The 14,965-nt window shown below is 45.2% G+C and overlaps 1 protein-coding gene across 5 annotated transcripts in view; it reads left to right on the forward strand.

Moving 5' to 3' along the window:
• Positions 1–14,965, forward strand: part of cyb5r4 (cytochrome b5 reductase 4) — a 120,148-nt gene that overhangs the window by 44,747 nt on the left and 60,436 nt on the right. For all 5 annotated transcript variants that reach the window (XR_013497752.1, XR_013497753.1, XM_078212455.1 and 2 more), the window contains exons 4-5: positions 9,268–9,352; positions 13,604–13,654. Coding sequence is in view for 3 of the 5 variants with exons in the window: in XM_078212455.1 (XP_078068581.1) it covers positions 9,268–9,352; positions 13,604–13,654 (136 nt within the window). In the remaining 2 variants the exon portion in view is untranslated. The remainder of the gene's footprint in view (positions 1–9,267; positions 9,353–13,603; positions 13,655–14,965) is intronic.

Genomic DNA, 14,965 nt, shown 5'->3' on the forward strand with positions numbered 1-14,965 from the left:
GAAAGGATATTATTAAACAGAAAAGATTACTAGAATGCTACCGGGTCTTGATGGATTGAGTTATAAGGAGAGGCTGAATAGACTGGGACTTTTTTCTCTGGAGCGTAGGAGGCTGAGGGTGACCTTATAGAGGTCTATAAAATAATGAGGGGCATAGACAAGGTAGGTAGTCAATATCTTTTCCCAAAGGTAGAGGAGTGTAAAACTAGAGGGCATAGATTTAAGGTGAGAGGGGAGAGATACAAAAGTGTCCAGAGGGGCAATTTTATCTCAGAGTGGTGAGTGTCTGGAACAAGCTGCCAGAGGTAGTAGTAGAGGCGGCTACAATTTTATCTTTTAAAAAGCATTTAGATAGTTACATGGGTACGATGGGTATAGAGGGACATGGGCCAAATGCGGGCAATTGGGATTAGCTTAGGGGTTTTAAAATAAGGGCGGTGTGGACAAGTTGGGCCAAAGAGCCTGTTTCCATGCTGTAAACCTCTGACTCTATTCTAATTAAAACATCTACATTTCAACAAAGATGTAGTATCCACTAATCTTGCTCAAAGCAAGGATTCAAACAACCGTTTTCTAATTCTGCAAAATACAGATAATAGTGCAGCTGCTACACTGTCCATTAGTCCCTTTTTAGGACAATGGTTTAAACTGCACTGTCCCAATTATACTACCATTAACACTTATTTTTTTGTGTCAGGCCACTCACTGTAGAACCTTTTAGAACCTCTCATTAATCCTTTATTTGATCAAGCTCCTGGAGCATTTTGTCAAGAATGAGTACAGTAAGGATTGTGAACTGTGATGGTTTTATCCACCTCTCTATAATTAAACTTTCAACATATGTTTCGCTGCCAAATAAATTTTGGAACATTCAGTTGTAGAATCACAGGAAAATATAGCACAGAAAGGCTTTCTGGCTCTTTGGTAGAGCTATTTAATTAATCCTACTCCCCTGTTCTTTCCCCATACCGTGTAACATTTTCCCATGAAGTATTTATCTAACCCTCTGCTTCGCCCATCCTTTAAGGTATTCAATCCAAATCACAACAAAATCACCTTGAGTCATTGCCCTATGGTTATCAGTCTCTCTGCTGCAGCAAACAGGTTCTTCTTATTTACTTTATCAAAACCCTTCATGATTTTGAAGGGCAGTAAAAGCTGGCCAGCCAGCAACACCCATTTCCCACAGTTGAATTAAAAATATCTCGTAAATCTGTCTGTACCTTCTCCAATGACTTAATAAAGTTTATTTATTAGTCACAAGTAGGCTTACATTAACACTGCAATGAAGTTACTGTGAAAATCCCCAAGTCGCCACACTCTAGCGTCTGTTCAGGTACGCTGAAGGAGAATTTAGCATGTCCAATGCACCTAACCAGTACATCTTTCGGACTGTGGGAGGAAACCGGAGAACCCGGAGGAAACCCACACAGACACGGGGAGCACGTACTGCCGACTCCACACAGACCACGCCGGGAATCGAACCCAGATCCCTGGCTCTGTGAGGCAGCAGTGTACCACAGTGCCGCCCTATATCCGTCCCAAGGTGTGATCTATCGGCCAAGATCAAATGGACAAAATCCCCTTCTTTCACAAAGTGGTTTTCTCTTCTTCAGGATGACAATGCCATCCGTCAACACTGGAAAGAACATTTTCAGCAACTCCTCAACTGAGAATGCACAGTTACAGCTGATAACTCTCCAGGCTATTGTCCAGTACCCTGTGGTAGAATCCATAGAGGAACTGCCATTAATGGGAGAATTACAACAAACAATCAAGTGGATGTAAAATAACAAAGCCTGGGGCCTGGATAATGTTCTAGATGAGGTCTTCAGCGCTGGCCGATCTTTATTCATGTGCACAGGGGGAGAAAAAACTGCCCGCTGACTTTAGGAATGTGAAAATTGTAACTGTCTTCAAAAAGGAACACTATCCATGCTGTGAAAACTATTGAGATATTTTCCTCTTGTCCATAGAAAGAAAAACCTAATGTGCATTCTCCTAAATCACCTACTTCCTATGCCTGAGAAAATTCTCCCAGAAACACAGTGTGGCTTTGACCTTCCAGAAGAAACATTGACATTGTCTCTTCTGGCCTCCCAGATTACCAGGATCCACTACAGTTCCACAGTAGACACCATCTCTCTGGCCCTAAACTCAACCCTCTAGCACCTGGATAACAAGTACACCCATGTCAGACTCCTATTTATTGACTACAGCTCAGCCTTCAACAGCATTATTCCCACAAAACTCATCTCCAAACTCCATGGCCTGGAGCTCGGCTCCTCTCTCTGCGACTGGATCCTAGACTTCCTAACCCACAGACTGCAATCAGTAAGGATAGGCAACAACACCTCCACCACGATCATCCTCAACACCGGTGCCTCACAAGGCTGTGTCCTCATCCCCTTACTATCCTCCTTATACACCTATGACTGTGGCCAAATTCCCCTTCAACTCAATATTCAAGCTGGCTGATGACACCACCATAGTGGGTCGGATCTTAAACAATCTCAACTATGAGACAGAGTACAGCCTGTCCTGGTCCCTCCATGCCGACACTTCTTAGAAGAGAAATCTTAGAAACCCAACAGCACAGAAAGAGGCCATTCGGCCCATCGAGTCTGCACCGACCACAATCCCACCCAGCCCCTACCCCCATATCCGTACATATTTACCCACTAATCCCTCTAACCTACGCATCCCAGGACACTAAGGGCAATTTTAGCATGGCCAATCAACCTAACCCGCACATCTTTGGACTGTGGGAAGAAACCGGAGCACCTGGAGGAAACCCACGCAGACACGGGGAGAATGTTCAAACTCCACACAGACAGTGACCCAAGCTGGGAATCGAACCCAGGTCCCCGGAGCTGTGAAGCAGCAGTGCTAACCACTGTGCTACCGTGCCGCCGCTTTAGTTAAGAAATCTCACCAATGCCTCTACTTTCTCAGGAGGCTAAGGAAATTTGACATATCCACTACAACTCTCACCAACCTTTACAGATGCACTATAGAAAGCATTCCTTCTGGTTGTATCACAGCTTGGTGTGGCTCCTGCTCTGCCCAAGACCGCAAGAAACTACAAAGGGTTGCGAATGAAGCCCAATCTAACACGCAAACCAGCCTCTCATCCATTGACTCTGGCGACACTTCCCGCTGCCTCGGAAAAGCACCCAGCACAATCAAGAACCCCACGCACCCCGGGCATACTCTCTTCCACCTTCTTCCATTAGGAAAATAGGACAAAAGTTTGAGGTCACATATCAACCAACTCGAGAACAGCTTCTCCCATGCTGCTATCAGACTTTTGAATGGACCTACCTCATATTAAGATGATCTTTCTCTACACCCTAGCTATGACTATAACACTGCATTCTCTATGTACGGTATGTTTTGAATGTATAGCTTGCAAGGAACAATACTTTTCACTGTGTAGTAATACATGTGACAATAATAAATCAAATTTTTTCTGGACAAATTCAGGTGGAAAAAGTCAAGAACAACATTATTACATTCATTGAGCTGAGCAAAGCATTTAACTCAGTAAATTGTGAGGCTCTGTGGATTGTACTCCAAAGAATTGGATGTCCGAGAAATTTAATCACAACCTTGAAGTTTCTTCATGATGATATGACTGCAACTCTCTTGAGTGCAGGATCTGGATAGACACACATTCAAATTCTGGACCAGGTGCAAGTGAGACTGTGAGATAGCCGCCACACCTGACCGTGGTTATTCACCTCATCAGTGATCAGCTACCCTCTAGTGTCGGTATTAAATATTGTCTCGATGGAAAACTCTTTAACCTCTGTTACCTCCATGCCGTAGCTAAACTGACCACCATAAATTTACATGTTCTACAGTTTGCAGATGACTGCAGCGTCATTTCCCACTCTGCGCCTGGTTTGCAAGGCACTCCTGATTTCTTCACTTCTGCTTGCAAGAAACTTGGCCTGTCCTTGAATGTTACCAAAACAAACTTCCTGGTCAGCGAAATATCCCACTTCGCATATATGTTGAAGGAAAGGCTCTGGAATATGCTGTACTGTTTCTGTGGCAGCCAACTCTTTTAAAAGGCCATCAGTGATGAAGAGATCCAACATTGCATCAGCTACACCAGCCAGCTCAGTCTTCTACAAATTGTAGAACAACAGAGTCAGACAATACAGAAAAGGCCCTTCGGCCCATCAAGTCTGCACCGACAATAACTATCACTCAAGTAGCACGAATCCCATTGACCAGTGGGCAGCACGGTAGCACAGTGGTTAGCACTGCTGCTTCACAGTGCCAGGGACCTGGGTTCGATTCCTGGTTTGGGTCACTGTCTGTGTGGAGTCTGCATGTCCTCCTCGTGTCTGCGAGGATTTCCTCCGGGTGCTCCGATTTCCTCCCACATTCTGAAAGACATGCTGGTTAAGTGCATTGACCCGGACAGGCGCTGGACTGTGGCGACTGGGGGAATTTCACAGTAACTTCATTGCAGTGTTAATGTAAGCCTTACTTGTGACACTAATAAATTAACTTTAACTTGTCCCATATCCTTTGAATGTTATGATATTTCCAAGTGCTCACCGAAATTCTTTTTAAAGGTTGCGAGGATTCCAGCTTCCACTTCCCAGGCAGTGCATTCCAGATTCTTACCAACCTCAGTGAAAAATATTTTTCTCAAATCCCCTCTGAATCTCCCGCCCCTTACCTTAAAACAATGCCCCCCTCAACCAAAAGGAACAGCTGCTTCCTATTCACCCTGTCCATACCCCTCATAATCACATACACTTCAATCATGTCCCCTACTTAGCCTTCTCTGTTCTAAAGAAAACAATCCAAACCTATCCAATCTCTCCTTATAGCTCAAGTCCTCCATCCCAGGCAACATCCTGGTGAATCTCCTCTGTACCCCCTCTAGTGCAATCACATCCTTCCTATGGTGAGATGACCAGAACTGTGTACACTACTCCAGCTGTGGCCTAACTAGTGTTCTGTACAGCTCCAACATTACCTCCTTGCTTTAATAATCTATGCCGCCACTGATAAAAGCAAGTACCCCATATGCCTTCTTAACTACCCTATTCACCTGCTCTTCCACCTTCAGGGATCTGAGAATAAGTACACCTCTGAGCTTCCCAGTGTCCTGCCATTGATTAAATACTCCCTTGTCTTTTTACACTTCTTCCAAAGTGCACCACCTCACACTTACCAGGGTTAAATACCATCGGCCACTAGTCTGACCATCTGACCAACCCATCTATATCTTCTTGTAATCTAAGACGACCTTCTTTATTAACCACCCTACCAATCTTGGTGTCATCTGCAAACTTACTCATTATTCTCCGCACATTAACATTCTCTACCATTTATGTATATAACAAGCAATAAGGAACCCAGCACTGAACCTTGTGATACACCACTGGACACCGGCCTCCAGTCACTTAAACAGCCTTTGTGTCCTATTACCAAGCCAGTTTCAGATCCATCTCACCGAGTTTCCTTGAATTCCGTGTGCACAATCAGTCTCCCAAGTGGCAGTGAATGTTTGACAATAAGATCTCCGCAAGTCAACAGAAGTCATAATGTACAGAGCAGTTACCATCACCATATCCTGTAGTGTAGTGAGACCCAGAGTGTGCATCATAAGAGCACGGGAGAAATTCCATGGGCGTTGCTTCTGCTGTTTCAGATTCATTGGAGGACCGTCCAGTACATGTTGGTGCCTTCTTGAAGCCAACTCCACACACATTCAGGCAAAACTCCTGCAAAATCAACTTCAATGGCCAGGTTCTGTTTTCTCAACTCTCAAATGGCCGATGTTCTGGGAAAGGCAAAGGAGATGCTTCAAAGACTCTTGAAGCTCTCCATGAAGTGAGGCACCTTCACGTGTGGTCAGCTTTCAGATGAATAGCAGCTAAAAACGGAGGGAGCTCTGGAGGAGTACAAAGAAAGTAGGAAAGTACTCAAACGGGGAATTAGAAGAGCAAAAAGGGGTCACGAAATGTTCTTGGCAGACAGGATTAAGGAGAATCCCAAGGCATTTTATTCATACGTTAGGAACAAAAGGTTTGTTAGGGAAAAAATCGGACCTCTCAGGGACAAAAGTGGGGACTTATGCTTGGAGCCCAAAGAAGTAGGGGAGATCCTAAATGAATACTTTGCGTCGGTATTCACAAAGGAGAGGGATGTGTTGACTGGGAGTGTCTCTGAGGGGAGTGTTGAACCGTTGGAGAAAATCTCCATTACAAAGGAGGAAGTGTTAGGTTTGTTAGAGAATATAAAGACTGACAAATCCCCAGGGCCTGATGGAATCTATCCAAGGCTGCTCAGGGAGACGAGAGGTGAAATCGTTGGGCCTCTGACGCAAATCTTTGTCTCGTCACTGGACGCAGGTGAGGTCCCAGAGGATTGGAGGATAGCCAATGTGGTCCCGTTATTTAAGAAGGGTAGGAAGGATAATCCGGGTAATTATAGGCCGGTGAGCTTGACGTCCGTGGTGGGGAAGTTGTTGGAGAAGATTCTTAGAGATAGGATGTATGCACATTTAGAAAGGAATAAACTCATTAACGATAGTCAGCATGGTTTTGTGAGAGGGAGGTCATGCCTCACTAACCTGGTGGTGTTTTTTGAAGAAGTGACCAAAATGGTTGACGAAGGAAGGGCCGTGGATGTTGTCTATATGGACTTTAGTAAAGCGTTTGACAAAGTCCCTCATGGTAGGCTAGTGAAAAAGGTTGGATCTCATGGGATAAAGGGGGAGGTGGCTAGATGGGTGGAGAACTGGCTTGGTCATAGAAGACAGAGGGTGGTAGTGGAAGGGTCTTTTTCCGGCTGGAGGCCTGTAACTAGTGGTGTACCGCAGGGCTCTGTATTGGGACCTCTGCTGTTTGTGATTTATATAAATGATCTGGAAGAAGGAGTAACTGGGGTGATCAGTAAGTTTGTGGACGACACAAAACTGGCAGGACTTGCAGATAGTGAGGAACATTGTCAGAGGCTACAGAAGGATATAGATAGGCTGGAAATTTGGGCAAGGAAATGGCAGATGGAGTTCAATCCTGATAAATGCGAAGTGATGCATTTTGGTGGGAATAATGTAGGGAGGAGCTACACGATAAATGGAAGAACCATAAAGGGTGTAGAGACGCAGAGGGACCTGGGTGTGCAAGTCCACAGATCTTTGAAGGTGACGTCACAGGTGGAGAAGGTGGTGAAGAAGGCATATGGCATGCTTGCCTTTATAGGACGGGGCATAGAGTATAAAAGTTGGGGTCTGATGTTGCAGATGTATAGAACGTTGGTTCGGCCGCATTTGGAATACTGCGTCCAGTTCTGGTCGCCACACTACCAGAAGGACGTGGAGGCTTTGGAGAGAGTACAGAGGAGGTTTACCAGGATGTTGCCTGGTATGGAGGGGCTTGGTTATGAGGAGAGATTGGGGAAACTGGGGTTGTTCTCCTTGGAAAGACGGAGGATGAGGGGAGACTTAATAGAGGTGTATAAAATTATGAAAGGCATAGATAGGGTGAACGGTGGGAAGCTTTTCCCCGGGTCGGTGGTGACGTTCACGAGGGGTCATAGGTTCAAGGTGAAGGGGGGGAGGTTTAACACAGATATCAGAAGGACATATTTTACACAGAGGGTCGTGGGGGCCTGGAATGTGTTGCCGGGCAAGGTGGTGGAGGCGGACACACTGGGAACGTTTAAGACTTATCTAGACAGCTATATGAACGGAGTGGGAATGGAGGGATACAAAAGAGTGGTCTAGTTTGGACCAGGGAGCGGCGTGGGCTAATTGTTCTTTGTTTCTCGTTTCAAGGCTTCATTCTATGATCATCTTGCTGGTGCCAGTACAGAGCAAGACGGCGGATAGTTGGGAAACTGTCTCGGGGGCAGGGAATTCATATGGTGTTCGTGGAAGTGGAAATGAATAGGGTTGGGAAGCATTTTCCGATCAGGGCCAGTGTGATCTCCTGGACTCGTTTCGATCGCCTCAGGGGGTCGGAGAGGAATTTCCCAGATTTTTTTTCCCCATATTGGCCCTGGGGTTTTCACTCTGGGTTTTCGCCTCTCCCTGGAGATCACATGGCCTGGAATGGGGCGGTGGGGGTGAGTTAATAGGTTGTGATGAACAAAGCATCGTAGCTGTGAGGGACAGCTCGGTGGATAGGATATTAGTATGTAGATAGGCTGGAAAATTGGGCGGGGATCCTGGATTCAGGATTCAATCCTGGCCCGGGGAGCGGCGCGGGCTTGGAGGGCCGAAGGGCCTGTTCCTGTGCTGTATTGTTCTTTGAATACACATAGCATGTGGCCCTACCACTGCAGAGGTCGAAGGTACAGTAGTAGTTATATTTCTGGGCTAGTAATTCAGAGGACTTCGACTTAGTTCCTGGAGTCCTATGCAGACAATGGGCAGCAAGACTTCTCCACCAGTCCATTGCAATCTCTTTCACATCAGCCCACATGGCGTCCTGCTCTTGAAGATCCTCCTTAAATGTACTTCACCAGGTCGTCTTTGGCTGTCGTCCACTTCTTCCATCTGGTGGTGTTCATTCTACTGCCACTCTCGCAGGGCATACATCCAGGAGGCCTGGACTTATAATCCATAGATTGTAAATTTAGTTCCCACTGCTTGTGAATTTGAATTCAGTTTTGTTTTTAAAGGTCTGCAATAAAAAGCTGGTATCAGTGAAAATGATCATGAAGTTATTGGATTAAGTTTACTGACTTCAGGCCTAAGTTATTGTCTTCTACTTTGTACCTGTTTCTCCAATCCTCTGCACTTGAAGCTTGCTTGCCACACTATTTTACTGCTTTACTCATCTACTTTCACACCCTCTTCTGTTTTGATGGAATTCACATTTCGCAACATTGAAACGCCCCCCACCCCCCCCAGCTTTCTATTATCGACAGAAAAGAGCTCCAATCTGTTCAGCCTAATGATAAGCATATTCTATTAGTTCTGGTAGTATTTCAGTGAATTTTCTTTTTCATTTTGTCCAATGCCTTTTTATTATTTTCAAAGTACGCATATCCATGACTTTTCCCATTCATTCTTGCTTCAAGAAAACTCTGCTGCAGGAAATAAAACCCATCATTTATTTTTTTGTTATGTCCTGAATAGTCTTTCATTTTCCTTAAATAATCTGTCTTTTCATTTCAGGATTTTGTTAAAAATTCAGAATTTTTTTTAAAAATGATGAAATATACTGCAGACAAATACATGCTAATCTTAGTAAACCAGTTAATCTGACCATTTTCTTCAAATTTCAGATTCACAGCTGGGTCAACTCCGAATCCATGCTAAAGGAATGCCTCGTAGGGAGAATGGCTTCAAAGCCTAAACCTGTTGCGAAAGGTAACTTTCACTTTCTCATTACGTTAGCAAGTGAAGCATCCTCAAAGTAAAGCCATGGCATAAGAAGTAGACAGAATGAACAAGTATGTGTCCTGTTTGGCATTTCTGCCAGTTGGCCCATGAAGTAACGGAATTTTTGGCCCAATTTCCCACTGACACCCAAAGCAGCAAAGGAGGGAAATCTATTTCTGAGTCTTTATGCCAACAGCAAGCGTGTTTTCTACATTAAAACTCAGCTTCAATTCCTGCCTTGGGTCACTATCTATGTGGAGTTTGCACTTTCTTCCCGTGTTTGTGTGGGTTTCCCCTCTCAGTCCAAAGATGTCCAGGTTAGGTTGATTAGCCCCCCGTCACCCCCACCCCTCTGAAATCGTGGGGTCCGACCACCCGCGGCACTGCTGTCCTCCTCCTCCCCCCCCCCCCCCCACCGATCGCTGCAAAATGGTAGCGGGCCCTGTCTCCCCTCCCCCCACCAATCACTGCAGAGTGGCAGCAGGCCTCCTCCTCCATTAGCTCCGCCCCCACTGACCCCTCCCCCATTAGTGGACATTGCCCAGGTGCCAGTGTTGCACTGCCAGTCTGGCACTGCCCAAGGACCCCCCTTTACCTTCGGCCTCCCCCGGGTCCTCAATGACCCCCATTTCCACCGGTGAGGCCAAGTCGACTGCTACCCGTTCATGGATAGCATGTTTATTCCTCACTGGCGAGAACCTTTTCCGGCAATGTCATAAAGGGGGGCCGAGCCCGGGCGATTGAGCACCGGGTTGGCTAATGGCAATGAAATGCTTATTTAAACAAATTTTCAATAAATTAATCTGCCTCTCGTCGATTGTAAAATGGCGCTGGTCGCAAAAATCACTGCTAATCGCTCTACCCTCCACTTTACGGGTGCAGCATGATGGTAAAAACCTGCTCTTAAGTGTCAGGGAGATCAGCAGGGTAAATACATGAGGTTACGGGCATAGGGCCTGGGTGGGATTGTTGTTGGCACAGGCTGGATGGGCAGAATGGCCTCCTTCTGCACTGTAGGGATTCTATGATTCTGTGGATTCTATGATTCTAAGCATAGTTCACTGTTGTCATGGAGGAAACACAGCAGCTAATTTGTGCACAACAAACTCCCACAAACTGTAATGTGATAATTATATAATTTTTTTTGTGATATTGATTAAGGAATAGATGTTGACCAGGACACTATCATTAATAAAGTAAGTTGTCGGTAATACAGTTGATTTTTTTTTTGAAAAATCATCAGGAGACATGTAGCTTTAAATTGGAAGGAAACTTGAACAGTTGAATGAGTGTTTTCATCACTGCTGAAGCTCAGATCATCTTTAAAACTTTCCTTCTATTAATATGCAGCAGAGCAGCCTATTACTGCAGGAACTAATGACGTGGTTATGTGTGCTAGCTTTTTGCATAAATAATGATAAATAAGAATGCCGTTCTCTGCACCGATTAGCTTAAGTTTAAAGTTTATTATTGTCACAAGTAGGCTTACATTAACACTGCAATGAAATTACTGTGAAAATCCCCTAGTCGCCACACTCCAGCACCTGTTCGGGTACACTAAGGGAGAATTTAGCATGGCCAATGCACCAAACCAACACATCTTTCGGACATTGCTCGGACGCTGTTGGATGTCGTAGTGGCCAGAATATAAGCGCACGGATGTACTTCTGGAAAAGGCTCTGGTCAGACCCCATTTGGAGTATTGTGAACAGTTTTGGGCCCCATATCTAAGGAATGATGTGCTGGCCTTTGAAAGGGTCCAGAGGAGGTTCACAAGAATGATCCCTGGAATGAAGAGCTGTCATATGAGGAACGGTTGAGGACTCTAGGTCTGTACCCGTTGGAGTTTAGAAGGATGAGGGGGGGGGGGGGTCTTATTGAAACTTACAGGATACTGTGAGGCCTGGATAGAGTGGATGTGGAGAGGATGTTTCCACGAATAAGAAAAACTAGAACCAGAGGGCACAATCTCAGGCTGAAGGGACGATCCTTTAAAACAGAGATGAGAAGGAATTTCTTCAGCCAGAGAATGGTGAATCTGTGGAACTCTTTGCCGCAGAAGGCTGTGGAGGTCAGGTCATTGGGTGTCTTTAAGACAGAGATAGATAGGTTCTTGATTAATAAGGGAATTAGGGGTTATGGGGAAAAGGCAAGAGAATGGGGATGAGAAAAATATCAGCCATGATTGAATGGCAGAGCAGATTCGATGGGCTGAGTGGCCTAATTCTGCTCTGAAATCTTATGGTTGTTGCACATTAGCTGATCAGTGTAGATTTTCAGCTTTGCAAACTTTGTATATGCTTGCTCTCTAGATGTTTCTTCCCTTCACCGCGTTTTGTTCTCAATGCTTTGATCAATCTTCATTTCCACTCTCTCTTCCATTCGCCCACCACAAGAAGTAGAAACAGGAGTGGGCCATTCAGCCCCTGAAGCCTGCTCCACCATTCAAGCTCCTTTAAGAATCCTGTATGTTTCAATAGGATCACGGCTGACCCGACATTCCTCATGTTCACTTTCCTGCCCTTTCCCCCTAACCCTGGATTCCTTATTGATCAAAAATCTATCTAAATAGACAAAAGGGGTGGGATTTTTCTCCATCTCCGCAGGTCGTTTCGTGGCAGAGGCAGGCGGTGTGGATCTTCTGGTTCTGCCGTTGTCAACGTGGTTTCTCATTGAATGCACCCCTCTCTGCCAGGAAACCCACGGGAGGGGTGTGCAGTCGGTGAGACTGTAAGATCCCAGCGGTGTGAACAGCAGCAAGATTTCGGTGCAGGACTCTGCCAACACAGCCCTCTGTCACAAGGAGTTTCAAAACCCTCAACCCTCTGAGAGAAGAAATTCCTCCTCATCTCAGTCTTAAATTGGTGCCCTTTATTCTGAGACAATGCCCCCTGATCCTGGACTCTCCCATGGAAATATCCTCCCAACATTTACCCTGTCAAGCCCTTTCAGAATCCTATATGTTTCAATGAGATCATCTCTCATTCTTGTCAATTCCAATGAATAGAATTCCAACCTGTTTATCCTTTGCTCATAAGACAATCCCTCCATACCGGGGATCATTCCATTGAGCCTTGTCTGAGTTCCCTCCACTGAAATAATATGCGGAATTTTCCCCCCAAAATTATGTGCCATAAAAAGTCTGAAAATGGGAGTGTTCCACACTGGCCTTTTGAGTGAGCTCGGCGCTGCAATCTTCCGACACTGTCAGTTTTTCTGACAGCTGCGAGCTTTGAGTCGGTTGGGGAGGACGGAGCCTAAGTATGGCAGGAAGGCCAGCCTCAGAGCGCTCGGCGCCTCGATCTGACAGTGAACTGAGGGATTTTCACCCATCATCCCGCCCCACCCTTCAGCGGCAACATTGCTACTCCCAACACCCCGGGTCTTCGGCATCAGGACCCTCCCGATGAGTCCCCTGGTGGATCCTAGACATGCCACCCCCACCCCCCCATCATGACCCCCTCCACAGCAGTCCCTTGTGTGATACCTTGTCAAATGCCCTCTGGAAGTCCAAATACAAAACATCTACTGATTCCCCTCTATCCACTCTGGTTGAGACTGCCTCGAAATTAGTCAGATGCAATTTCCCTTTTTTAAAATTTAAAGTTTTAAGTTGATTTATTAGTGTCACAAGTAAACTTGCAGTAACATTGCAGTGAAAATCCTCTCGTCACCACACTCTGCCTCCTGTTCAGATACACTGAGGGAGAATTTAGCATGGCCAATGCACCTAACCAGCACGTCTTTCAGACTGTGGGAGGAAACCAGAGCACCCGGAGGAAACCCACACAAATACGAGGAGAACGTGCAAGTCTGACAGTCAGACAGTGACTCAAGCCGGGAATTGAACCCGGGTCCCTGGCGCTGTAAGGCAGCAGTGCTAACCACTGTGCCGGGTCAATGGAATGTGATCACTCAGTCATATTGCAACTGGACAGTACAATTGGTAACACTCCCACCCACATGCAGCCATGTGACCTTTCGGGTGCAGCAAAAAACAGTAGATAAAACCCCTCGACCAATTTGAAGGAAAAATAAAATTCTGGGAAATTCCTTCTTTCATACCAATGACACGGTGAATTTTGATGTCACGTTGCTTTTATGTTATACTTTACAGATGCTGTTACCCGAATTAACAACTTGTATCTTGCAGCAATAAAATACTATGTGCATTTTCTGTTTTGTTGCTTTATTGCTTGTGAATTTGTGCTTTACTTTATCTTTCTTTTTTCCCCACAGTTTTTGAGAATCAATCGGGTTTAAAAGTGCCAATGCCGGCACCATTAAATGGTATGTGAAAAAGAACCTGGTACCAATCATCAATTCATCATTTTTGTTGTGCCTAACTCCTGTTTTTGGACTTGACGTTGTTGCCCCACTCACTAATTCTAATAACGGAAGGCAGGTTTTGCATTCTGAGTGGTCAGTGTAGCTTCCCAGAATTCTTTGTTCTTGCTTTCCTTTTCTCCTTCATAGTTTTTCAAAATTGGTTGCCAAAATTGTTTGAAAAGAAAAAGAGGTCAAGTTTCAAAGCTTTATTCGGGTAAAATATATATGGAGATTTAAAAAAAGAACTGGTGTGTGAGTGAGTGCATGTGCATGTGAATATGTGCAAGAAGAAGAGGAAAGTTCATAGTGTCTTGACCTGGCTGCAAACTGCTTTGGAATTGCACATCTTGAAGTTGTCAATATATGGCTGGCATATGGGAATATGATATTCTAATCAACCCATAAGGGAAGACCTTACATAATTTTCATTTTCTCCTTGTAAGGCCTTGTACAGCAAGGTTGTAACATGGAGGGGGTGTGGATTCTCTGACCTCCCCACGGCATGTTCCTCCTCAGCGAGAGGTGGCAAGCCCCTGCCACCGTCAATGGGATTTTCCATTGACTGCACCCCATGCAGCCGGGAAACACTGGGTGTGCCTTCGGTGGGACCAGAAAATCCCACCGGCGTGAACAGCCGGAGAATTCCAGCCTTAGTGGGGTTTTTTTCCTCCATTATCCATAATAAATAGGTTTTTTTGCCCTCACCACCTCAATGAGAAATTCTAGAACTATTGTCCACTACTATGTTAGGACCAAAATAAAATACAATGGATCCTGGAAATCCAAAGTAAAACAGAAAATGCCAGAAACACTCAGTCAGCATCTGTGGAGACAGAAATTGAGTGAACGTTTCAGGTTGATGGCCTTCCAGCCGAACTTGCAGAGCTTCCACAAGTTCTGTTTAAAGGCCACTGTCCTGAAGTATTGGGGATAATTTTAGCCCCAATAAATGGATGAACTTGATACGAGTGGGAGGTGATTAATTTACAAACCTCCAAAATCTTCCCACTTCCAATTTTAACCGACCCAGGACAAAGGATGGAGCGATCATCCAGCCTCTAGGGAAAGGTAGTCAACGGTGACCATAGTAAAGTGGTTGACTCTTAAATGGCCAATGTGCCACTTAGTTGGATCAAAATTGCTACAGCTTTCACCATGTGGATGATGATTCACTACCAACTTCTTGAGGGCAATTAGGGATGGGAAATAAATGCTGACCTTGCCAGTGATGTTCAGATCCTCTGAATGAATTTTTATAGATCCTCTGAATTT

Source organism: Mustelus asterias, chromosome 5, assembly GCF_964213995.1.
Source record: "Mustelus asterias chromosome 5, sMusAst1.hap1.1, whole genome shotgun sequence".
Classification (NCBI taxonomy): Eukaryota; Metazoa; Chordata; class Chondrichthyes; order Carcharhiniformes; family Triakidae; genus Mustelus; species Mustelus asterias.